This window comes from Lissotriton helveticus, chromosome 3_1 (assembly GCF_964261635.1).
Source record: "Lissotriton helveticus chromosome 3_1, aLisHel1.1, whole genome shotgun sequence".
NCBI classification, from domain to species: domain Eukaryota; kingdom Metazoa; phylum Chordata; class Amphibia; order Caudata; family Salamandridae; genus Lissotriton; species Lissotriton helveticus.
Window position 1 is genome coordinate 1,829,590,031 of NC_136061.1, and position 12,227 is coordinate 1,829,602,257.

The window sequence follows — 12,227 nt, forward strand, 5'->3', positions numbered from 1 at the left end:
CAATCACTACAGTGACTGCCACAACCAAGAATAACACCATGCTCAGCTGAATGTTCCTCAGGCATGCACTACAGAGACCGACTCAAACAAGAGATAAACCGTGGTTGACACCAAGCTTAACTGCAAGTTCAGCACTTGATCACTACAGTGACCTAACACAACCAAGAGACATATTCAGCTGAATGTTCCTCAGGCATGCACTACAGCGACCGACTCAACCCAGAGATAAACCGTGCGCAACACCAAGTTAAACTACATGTTCAGCACTCGATCACAACAGTGACTACCACAACCAAGAATAACACCATGCTCAGCTGAATGTTCCTCAGGCATGCACTACAGCGACCGACTCAACCAAGAGATAAACCGTGGTTGACACCAAGCTAAACTACAAGTTCTGCACTCGATCACTACAGTGACTGCCACAACCAAGAATAACACCATACTCAGCTGAATGTTCCTCAGGCATGCACTACAGCGACAGACTCAACCAAGAGATAAACTGTGCACAACACCAAGTTAAACTATAAATTCAGCACTCGATCACCACAGTGACTGCCACAACCAGAATAACATCATGCTCAGCTGAATGTTTCTCAGGCAGGCACTACAGTGACTGACTCATCCAAAACATAAACTGTGCACAACACCAAGCTAAACTACAAGTTCGGCACTCGATCACTACAGTCACTGCCACAACCAAGAATAACACCATGCTCAGCTGAATGTTCCTCAGGCATGCACTACAGTGACAGACTCAACCAAGAGATAAACCGTGGTTGACACCAAGCTAAACTACAAGTTCTGCACTCGATCACTACAGTGACTGCCACAACCAAGAATAACACCATACTCAGCTGAATGTTCCTCAGGCATGCACTACAGCGACAGACTCAACCAAGAGATAAACTGTGCACAACACCAAGTTAAACTACAAGTTCAGCACTCGATCACTACAGTGACTGCCACAACCAAGAATAACATCATGCTCAGTTGAATGTTCCTCAGGCAGGCACTACAGTGACTGACTCATCCAAAACATAAACCGTGCGCAACACCAAGTTAAACTACATGTTCAGCACTCGATCACAACAGTGACTACCACAACCAAGAATAACACCATGCTCAGCTGAATGTTCCTCAGGCATGCACTACAGCGACCGACTCAACCAAGAGATAAACCGTGGTTGACACCAAGCTAAACTACAAGTTCTGCACTCGATCACTACAGTGACTGCCACAACCAAGAATAACACCATACTCAGCTGAATGTTCCTCAGGCATGCACTACAGCGACAGACTCAACCAAGAGATAAACTGTGCACAACACCAAGTTAAACTACAAATTCAGCACTCGATCACCACGGTGACTGCCACAACCAGAATAACATCATGCTCAGCTGAATGTTTCTCAGGCAGGCACTACAGTGACTGACTCATCCAAAACATAAACTGTGCACAACACCAAGCTAAACTACAAGTTCGGCACTCGATCACTACAGTCACTGCCACAACCAAGAATAACACCATGCTCAGCTGAATGTTCCTCAGGCATGCACTACAGTGACAGACTCAACCAAGAGATAAACCGTGGTTGACACCAAGCTAAACTACAAGTTCTGCACTCGATCACTACAGTGACTGCCACAACCAAGAATAACACCATACTCAGCTGAATGTTCCTCAGGCATGCACTACAGCGACAGACTCAACCAAGAGATAAACTGTGCACAACACCAAGTTAAACTACAAATTCAGCACTCGATCACCACAGTGACTGCCACAACCAGAATAACATCATGCTCAGCTGAATGTTTCTCAGGCAGGCACTACAGTGACTGACTCATCCAAAACATAAACTGTGCACAACACCAAGCTAAACTACAAGTTCGGCACTCGATCACTACAGTCACTGCCACAACCAAGAATAACACCATGCTCAGCTGAATGTTCCTCAGGCATGCACTACAGTGACAGACTCAACCAAGAGATAAACCGTGGTTGACACCAAGCTAAACTACAAGTTCTGCACTCGATCACTACAGTGACTGCCACAACCAAGAATAACACCATACTCAGCTGAATGTTCCTCAGGCATGCACTACAGCGACAGACTCAACCAAGAGATAAACTGTGCACAACACCAAGTTAAACTACAAGTTCAGCACTCGATCACTACAGTGACTGCCACAACCAAGAATAACACCATACTCAGCTGAATGTTCCTCAGGCATGCACTACAGCGACCGACTCATCCAAAAGATAAACTGTGCACAACACCAAGCTAAACTACAAGTTTGGCACTCGATCACTACAGTGACTGCCACAATCAAGAATAACACCATGCTCAGCTGAATGTTCCTCAGGCATGCAGTACAGAGGCTGACTCAAACAAGAGATAAACCGTGGTTGACACCAAGCTAAACTGCAAGTTCAGCACTCGATCGCTACAGTGACCTAACACAACCAAGAGACATATTCAGCTGAATGTTCCTCAGGCATGCACTACAGCGACCGACTCAACCAAGAGATAAACCATGCACAACACCAAGTTAAACTACAAGTTTAGCACTCGATCACTACAGTGACTGCCACAACCAAGAATAACAGCATGCTCAGCTGAATGTTCCTCAGGCATGCACTACAGCGACCGACTCAACCAAGAGATAAACCGTGGTTGACACCAAGCTAAACTACAAGTTCTGCACTCGATCACTACAGTGACTGCCACAACCAAGAATAACACCATGCTCAGCTGAATGTTCCTCAGGCATGCACTACAGCGACCGACTCAACCAAGAGATAAACCATGCACAACACCAAGTTAAACTACAAGTTTAGCACTCAATCACTACAGTGACAGCCACAACCAAGAATAACAGCATGCTCAGCTGAATGTTCCTCAGGCATGCACTACAGCGACAGACTCAACCAAGAGATAAACCGTGCACAACACCAAATGGGGCATGAGAGGGATGCCTTGTAGACACACATTTGTCAAAGGTCAGTCCCTGTCTGCGACTTACTATGCGCTCTCAGCTTCCCTTCTTGTCCTGGGAGCAGAAGCCCTGTCAATGTGAGGTAATTCCTCTTAGGAACAGCAGTAAGTACTAGACTTGTTCCTATTAACTTTTATTTTTAAAATCACTCATGCAAATCGCATGCCCACCTTTTCACTCACGTCCTTGGGGGAAGTGACTTCATCGCATGCCACCCTGAAGAAAGCCCAGGGCCTTTGTTAAGCCAGTAGTAAAGGCTGAAACATGTTGGTGTTCTAGTTAGGGTCATAGGACCATTACATCCTCTAGCCCAACATTGTTATTTTTAAACCTTCCCTCTCACCCCACCAGTAAAACATACTTTAGTAGTTGGTGAGGAATTTTATCTTCAAAGTTATACCACCATACACAAAGTCTTCATCAGTGCTCCCTGAAATATGGTTGAGCCCACCCCGACCTTTAGGAGTTGGGTTGAGCCAGATGATGAAGCATGTCACTATAGGAGTGAGTGAAGGCTATAGTACGAAAAGAGTCTCTTTCACTTCCTACCATCCAAAGTAGGTCGGTAAAAACCTGGCGTAAACATCCTTGGTGTCCCCCACATTTTTGCTTTCTTGAAGAAACCAGTCTGGTTCCAGAAGGGATACTCTTTTGTCTTGAGATATGCTACTAACAATAAACACAATTTAAGCAGAATGCGGCAGCGCTACATTTCGACAAGTGTCCTCTTCCAGGACTGAAGTTCCTGCCTTAGATTTGATGTTGCTAATGTTTGCTCCTCCACATTCTCCCTGCGGATTATATTTCAAGCAGAAGGGAGGCACATGGCACTTTTTACATTTTCTGTGGATGTTCCGGCATGAATGATCCCCATAGAGAAACAAAGTAACATGTGCCTCCCCATCACTTGAAGTGCGCCAAAGAAAAGAAACAAAGAGGGAAAGATGGCAGCTGCCACGCGTTAACTGCGAGTTGTTAAAGTTTGAATAAAGTGACAAATTGTACATTGAAAGAGAGAAAACGACTGGACTATTCTTGGATTTTGCATTGTAAGTGAGCCACAGAACGCTGATGATTGAAGAAGGCCATTGTTCGGGACATTGAGGCCACCTCTACAGTATTGGACAGGTTAGGAACCGGTGCATCATGGGAAGGGCAGAGATATACTCAGCAGTATCACTTAGCTGCTATGAAAGCAGCATGTCAGTGCGTGGCCACCGTCTCCCCCATAGGTCATGTGCACAAGATCCTTGTAGCTGGTTGGCTGAACATCTCTACAATGTAAGCAGAGTAAATTCGTATTTCAAAATATACACAGAGTGTCATTGGCAGATTTCACCGCTAAGGACAGGATAAAACCTTTCAGCAAAACCATGCAATCAGTTTATTGAAAAATGTCTATGCGCGTGCACATGTACAGCCCACAGAGACCTGATGCTGCGAAAGGTCAAATCGGCAATTGTTTGCAGGTCAAGACATAACTAAACAATTCCTATCGTGATCAGAAACGGCACCCTCTAGAGTCTAGACTCTAGATTCTAGAGTCTAGAACATCCTTGTTGTGATTTTTCTGAAACTATTCCACGCATTTCTTGGGCGATTTGGCATTTGATAATCTCCAGTTTGATTTGTAGGGGCCCAGCCAGAGAGAGAGGACCCCTGAAACCGATCCCTCATAAATCGGAATAAATCCATCTTCCATATTGAGTTAAGTGAATAATCACCTAGGCCTTCTATACTGTGCAAGCACTGCCTGGCTGCTGAAGGTGAAATGTATCTCCATGCTAACAAACCATGAAACCCCAGGACGCCTTCTCCCATTAGTTGACGGGAATGGTCATTGCGCTATGAATTTCTAGATGGTGAATTGGTAATAAAACATTTGTAAGTCAATATGCAAATCTTGCAGTATTCCTCGGTTTCCAGAGTGAGTCTTAAACATCCATCTTCACCTTCCAAGAAGAAAGCTCAACCAATCACGGCACGCGGCAGTGTTGTACTGCTCCCAACATGGCGGTGGCAGAATTGGACATGCTCCCTAGGTAGTTTCCCTCGGTTGAATGCTGTCTACTTGATGAACTACCAGGATGCATGTCACTCTCGGGGTCAGCTACAGGCCTGCTTGTCTGCCTCCTGGGTGCAATGAATCCTGATTTTCCATCGCAGAGCATGTGTTCCTCTACCTTTACACGGAATGATGCCCCAGTGACAAGAACACATTTATTTTCCCTGATAAGCGGCAACTGAGAGATGGATCAAGATCCCCCCTCCCCCACTGCACAAAGATGCTAATACATGGCCCTGGGATGCAGCGGTTGCTGGAAGCAGGTAGCCCTAAATGACATCAAAAGGCAGTGGACGCAATGAATGCATTCATTTGTCACAATAGCATCGCATGTCGTAGATCAATTGTTAAATGAGCCATGTGTAGATAGATGCCATAACATTCAGTGATAAAACGTACATTCCACTATTCTACAGTTAAAACATGATCATTAAGACATTATCCAAATCCATTATCTATCGCATTAGGGCCGAGCTTTAATGGTGTTGTGGTTCTATTGGTGAGGCTGCCAATAACTACCAATTCCCGTGGTTTTTGGTTATAATGTTTTATTAATTAAATCCATCAACACAACTTCTATCGCCGTTTTTTTGGCTTTGTAATGCTATTTTTCTATTAAAAAAAAATTGGGAAAACTCCCTATTGGGGCTTGGTTTTCAAGAAAGAAAACCTTTAAACCTACTTTGCCGAATAATTCTTCCGCAAAAAGATGTTGGTAGGGACAAAAATCTCCTAAAAACTTTTCTTTATGAAAAATTGTGTCCACGTGCAAAGTTATTAAACAATGCCAAACAATAGAACCGTGTTAAATTGTAAAGTTCGACACATGAAAAACTCCACTGGCAAGATGCCAGTTCCACATACCTCAGTTAAAATCCTCTGCAGTGACTTCATGTAACGAATGACCAAATCCTTAGTTCACACGCTTCAGACAGGGATAACATAATGGTGGACTTCTAAAAAGTAAACCTTGAGGCCACATTTTATGTGAAATTTTAGACAAACTCAAGATAAGGTCGGTGAATAACTGAAGGGTGCTAGCAGGTTTCGGAAGCGCCTTGACAACCTCCAGCAAGCAGGTTACATTTGTTGACTTCATTGCAAAGTAACTCACCCCCTGCGAAGTCCAGACAGATCAAAGAATGTTCCATTCACACATTAATGCTCTGGTGGACCCTAGGCGACTCTCTTTGCAAATTTATCCCACTGAACAGTCTGGAGCTTGTCGATTTTAAGCAGAAAACTTACAATGGCGATTGTACATACATATTTCACTTGGCTTTGGCCTAGTGAAGACATCTGGGGTTCTGGTGCCAGCACGTGGTACATCAGAGGCAGAACAGCAGTTTTCCACAAATAAGCAACAAGAGCACACCCCCATGTCATGTGATCTCGGTTGCCCAGGACCACACACAACAACACCAGCAACTTTCTTGGTTAGGGAAGGCAGTCTAAGGACTGCAGGCGCCTCACACAGTCCAACTCCGAGAAACATGACCAGGTGCTGTCTCTGTACTTTGTGTTCTCCGACCTCTGACCTACACTGTGGACCAGGGGGAACAGCCTCAGGGTCAGGTGGCCGACTGACTTGGGAGCTAGTAAACCCTTCAGGAATTATCTCAGGAAACTAAAAACAGTGTGAAAGCGGGCTGAAGCCCCACTTACTCTTAATGCAGTTCAGAACTGGCATCAAAGATGCTGAACATAAACTTATTACAGCGATATCATTAGTGATGGCTACATGGAGACACACCTTCAGTGTATGAAATGTGGCTGTCCACCTTTTTGGGAGAAGGTAAGCTGTAGTGGCATTAGGGTTGTCCTACATCCAACCATAGGACACACCCACAACAAGAGGCCAGGCACCCACAGCTTCACGCACAGAGGATGCCAGGCTCACCTGGTATACTGAATGCTCCTGTACCACTAAATGGCACCATTATTTGAGGCCTTAGCAGGTGAGAATGTCTCCCTTACAAGTCAGGTAAACAAAATCCTGACTGTCGTCCTGCTTGAAGACAATATACAGGTTACATGAGCTTATCTAGGTTATTTAAAAATACAAGGAAACAATGCCAGGAAGCACAATGTACCCAAAGGTAGCACACGAGTGTTTACTTTGGTGATTTGTTTGCAGGCAGCCACACGCGCACGGTTATGTGACAGTTTTGCCCTCTACCCCTGTGGAAGTCCATGGTACTAGCATTTGTTTCTTTATTGAAATACCAATAAGCTCATAAAAAATAGATGAATCAGACCAGCATTATGTCAGGAAAAACAAGAGCTTTGGCGGCAGGAAATTAAATGATGCAAGTCTAGACTTTCACAGGATCTCTGGACTCTCAAGACATGTTCAGACTTCCTCAGTAACACAGCACAATATTCCTTTCACCGACTCTGGCAGGAGACCAACAGCGTAGAAGGGCTAGTGAAAATAGTGTTTATTCTGCTCTCCCAAGACACACACTGTTCAGTGCTGCAAACTGCATTCTGAATATAAACATTGGCAAAGCTAATAGGTCTGATGTTGGCTGCCAGTATTTTGGCTTTGTCAATGCTTATTTTGTTATGGTTTTTGTAACCCTTTTTGTTGTAAGAGCTGCCAAACCCTCACCAATATAAATAATTACTAAAAATAAGTTTAGACTAAAAAAAACATACATTTCCATGGTAGTCACTGGCACTGAAGGGAACCTCTTTGTGTGAGGATCTAGTGGATTTAGCCAACTGATGAAGCGGCTGACCCAGTGCCCCATGCTGTATGCTAGAGGGGGCGGAAGGCAAACGTGGATGAAACAGCAAGAACCAATGAATTAGGAGGAATGGCTGAAAGCTCCAGTAAGTACATTTCATGCGTTATTTTAGTCAAATCAAAAGGTCTTTGCTGGTGGCAAAACTTATATTGATACTGAATGACTTTGTTACCTCTCTGCTCTACATATTTCTTGCCCTCCTTTTTCTTCTGTGTCCACATTCAGGGGTGGCTCTTGATTTTCTGAGATGCATTTGTAAAAACTGACTCTCCTTATTGAACTGTTGGCAGCATCTCCACGTCTGCTCAAGCTTTCGTGGGGAAGAAGGTCTACAGCTGTTTGTACCAGCAGGCCCGTCCAGTCCATTTTTCCGGTGGTCCTAAAAAATTCTATTTATTATTATAGTTTAGCTGTATGGTCCCTGGTCCACCGAGACGCCACATCCAATACTCCCTTATCTAATTGCTGGGTAAAGAAGGGACCCCCTTGATATTGTACTTGTGGGGAAACCCTGGACAAGCAACAATTCCTTTGTTTCCTGGATGATGGCAATTATAATTTTTTCGAATACATCGTTACTACACCCCGAGAGAGTGGACCGCTATGTTATGTTAAGTCCAGTAGCATCAGTAATGTGTGAGAAGTAGGGAGTGAAAGAGAATGGTTGGGATTGAGAATGAGAGTGATAGACAGAGAGGAAGAGGGAGTATGGATGCCCACCAATCGGAAAAAAAACACCTCTTAGGTCTTCTTCCTCCTTTGTTGTCTTGGGTGTCAACAAATCTTCCCACACAGGCAGCTTCACTAAACGGAAATTCATCAAATCTGCCCAGCAGCGCCTCCTTGAGGCAGGCCTAAGTAACTGCATGTTAGAAGTACACAGGCCATCTGATCAGCAGCACAACTGGATTTAGATTTTTAAACAGACATATGGCAACTCAACAATGACAAAAAGTATGCAGATTCGACCAGGCCGATTGACTTTTACTGAATAATTGAATGATATAATCAGTGTGTTTGGCAGTGGGTTACTGAATAAACTACATTGAACAAAAGATGTACGCTTACCACACAGGCAAGTTCAAAAGTGACACTGTACTGTGCATGCAGAACTATTGGTGAGGCTATGCCTGAGGCTCTAAGGATCTCCATCCATGTGCTGCCTGGAAGTGCGGCCTGAGAGAAGACAACCAGCTAGGCAAGAAGAGCAGTGGAACCCCATGTGGCTACACAGTGATGATAGTGGAGTAGCTTATCAAGAGAGGTTGTATGTCAAGAAAGCAGGCTAGCACTATGCATGATCTTTTATTCACCACTTTCTGAGCAGCAACCTTAAAAGCTCCAAGTTAGAACACCACATGAAGTCATAGCTAAATAGAACAATAACACAGCATATAACTCCCATGAACTCCATTCTCTTTTGTTTGCTGCTTCTGAGCAGATAAGTCGTACGGGGACCACTGGCCCCAGGTGGTTACACAGTGATGATAGTCCAGTAGCTTAACAAGAGAGATTTGCCTCTCAATGTTTCTAGCCCTATTAATCAGAAACAAAAACAGCCTTCACAGAAGGTTACTAAGAGAGTATATTCTTTAGGATGGAGTTATGGTAGAAGGCGAAAGCTGAAATTCTTTACTCAATGAGATTCAAGGGATAGGTTTGCGTCAGCAATAAGTGTCTCTTATGCTTAACTCACCATATTGAGTGGCTGTGGCAGAAATCTAAAGCTGAAATGATTTGTCGGAAGAACTTTCTGGCCTCTTTAGGTGTCAATCGTCCTTTTTTCACTAGATAGTCAAAGAGTTCACCCCCAGAAACGTGTTCCAACACCAAATATCTAGAGGGAAGAGAAAAGCAGACTTGTGGTCAACATACAAAATTTCCTGAAGCCATTCCCAGACTACAGCAATATCTAGAAACGACAAGTGTTCAGTAGTGAGCATCAGTTTCACTCTAAATGACCCATCTCCCCTTGGCAATCAATATATCTCTGCTTCACCCATGCAAGGAGAGACATATGTTGGACATAGTTATAGGATTTAAAGAAATTGTGTAATAAGTACACAACATGCGTGGCTCCTGTGCAAAACTGCATTGTGGGGCAAACTAACATCCGATTAGGTTCAAGAGTCATTGGGATCAAATGAAGGACTTAAACGTACAATGCACAGGTGTGGGGAACTTGAGCTGCTGCATTATCCATTCACCGTGATGGTGGAATACTGCATATTCCCACTGAGGTGCACGGGGTGAGTGTGTTTGTGTCTGTCTGTCTCTCTCACAGCCTACTAGGACTGACATCTATGACAGAGCTGTGCTTCGGTTATTTGCAGTTTTATATAGTGCAAACTCGACCTAAAGATATTGGAGCGCTTTACATGAGCACCAGTTACGTTACACAAGGACACATTCATTTTGTGGTAGGCACGGGGAGATTAAGTGAATTGCCCAGAATCACACGATGTTGAGCCGATGCCGAGATTCGAACCTGTTTCCCCAGCTCCAAAGTCAGCAGCTCTGTCCGTTCAATCACAAACGCAGAGAGTGGTGCAAGTCAGCATTCAGGTACATTGGACAGAGATGGTTGTGGGTAAAAGTTGTGGAATAGCAGAGAGACACTTCTGTCAAAAGCAAGATCCCTTTAGGCTCCTTTTAAGCATACGGGTACGCAATAATATCATGCATACACATTACAATCATATATGTATTATTCAGATCATCAACACCAAATAGAAACCAAAAGAATAATATAAAGAATGTAGCAGGTGCTGCAATGGTTTTCGTCCTTCCTCCAGCACAGATCCCAAAGAGTTAAGGCGAACCACTCTCTCTCCCACCCATCCCCAGTCACCATGGGGGTTCCACAAGGATCCTTCTTATCTCCCATTCTCTTCAATTTGTTTCTGGAACCATTAGCTGTTGTACTAAAATCCTTGGACATTCGATTCCATATGTATGCAGACAACACCCAATTCTACCTGAAAATCTCCTCCCCAGACAACATCACTTCACTCAAATCCACCCTATTGACTACTCAAACTTGGCTAACTGAGAACCACCTCCTGCTAAACGCCTCCAAAACAGAATTCCTCCTTATCTCTCCCCCGAAACACACTCCTAACCTTGACCTCTGGATGACCCAACTCACAGCCTTCACTGCTCCTCCCCCCCATCAATGACTCAGCTAAATCGCTAGGAATCACTTTGGACAAACACCTGAATATGAAGACTGAAGACCCACATCAGCAACATAAGTAAGGGAGCTAACCACCTTCTGAGAGCTCTCAGGAACCTCAAACCTTTCTTACCTCAAGCCAACTTCAAGCAGGTGGTCCACGCGCTGGTACTACCAAGGCTTGACTATGGCAGTGCTACGTTATACGGCCTCCCCAAATACACTTTGGCTCCGCTAAAGGCTTCATTGAACGCTGCGGCCCGACTGATTACGGGCACCAAGCGAAATGCCCACATCTCCCCGGTCGTAAAATCTCTAAACTGGCTGCCCTACGAAGCTAGAATTCAACTAAAGATTGCATGCGTATCACACAAAGCCCTCCACTTCAAAACCCCCAATTACCTGGCGCAAAAGTTAAAACTATCCGGAGGGGGGAGACTGTCAAGGAGTGCTAATTCCTTCCTCCTGAAACCCCAGATCTTCCGCAAAAAGAGTACTTGTCAACGAGCGTTCTCGGGATCTACTCCAAGAATGGATGTCACCCGGTATTTTTCTACTGTATTTGCTCCCCTTGCCATTATGCTTTCAATGCCTATATTGTCCTTTCCTGTGCACATTTTTGAATTTTCTATGTATTTTCCCCATTTGACTCTCGTACGGATGTTACCTCATTCCCTCAATTTGTGAAGCGCTCTGATATCCTTCGGGATCAAGTTTGCTCTATATAATACTTTATAAATACATAAATAAATATATTTATTATATATGATCCTTATAGGATTCAAAAATATAAAAATAAATTTTGTTTAAAAAGCGAGTTTAAAAAACATATTTATCATCAATATACTTCAAATGATCACATTGATTAAAAACATATCTTAAAAACAACCTGGGAGAATAGGACAAGTATAAGAGAAATCAGAAACTTGATATATCAAATGAGCACACCAAGTCTATATGCACTAAAGCTGATAACCCTGGTTCATCACTTTATCGCATTATTTTCTCCTAATCGAACCCGGTTAGTACTTGGGTGCTCAATCAACACAAAGTGACGTGTTTGGGTGGTATAGTCTGATTCACCACCTTCTTCAGGCTTATGTATACACAATTCAGTGTCTCCCAACACAATCCGAAAAATAGCACGTCAGTGTTCACAGAGAGATCTATCTCTTCCTCTGGTGTGGTTTCCTTTATTTCTGAGCCACACAGTATAAAGAAAATGGGGGAGTGTA

General features: G+C 43.9%; 1 protein-coding gene across 3 annotated transcripts in view; it reads right to left on the reverse strand.

Moving 5' to 3' along the window:
* Positions 1-12,227, reverse strand: part of BRSK2 (BR serine/threonine kinase 2) — a 762,518-nt gene that overhangs the window by 252,525 nt on the left and 497,766 nt on the right. For all 3 annotated transcript variants that reach the window (XM_078682762.1, XM_078682764.1, XM_078682763.1), the window contains exon 4: positions 9,514-9,654. In XM_078682762.1, coding sequence (XP_078538888.1) covers positions 9,514-9,654 — 141 coding nt within the window. The remainder of the gene's footprint in view (positions 1-9,513; positions 9,655-12,227) is intronic.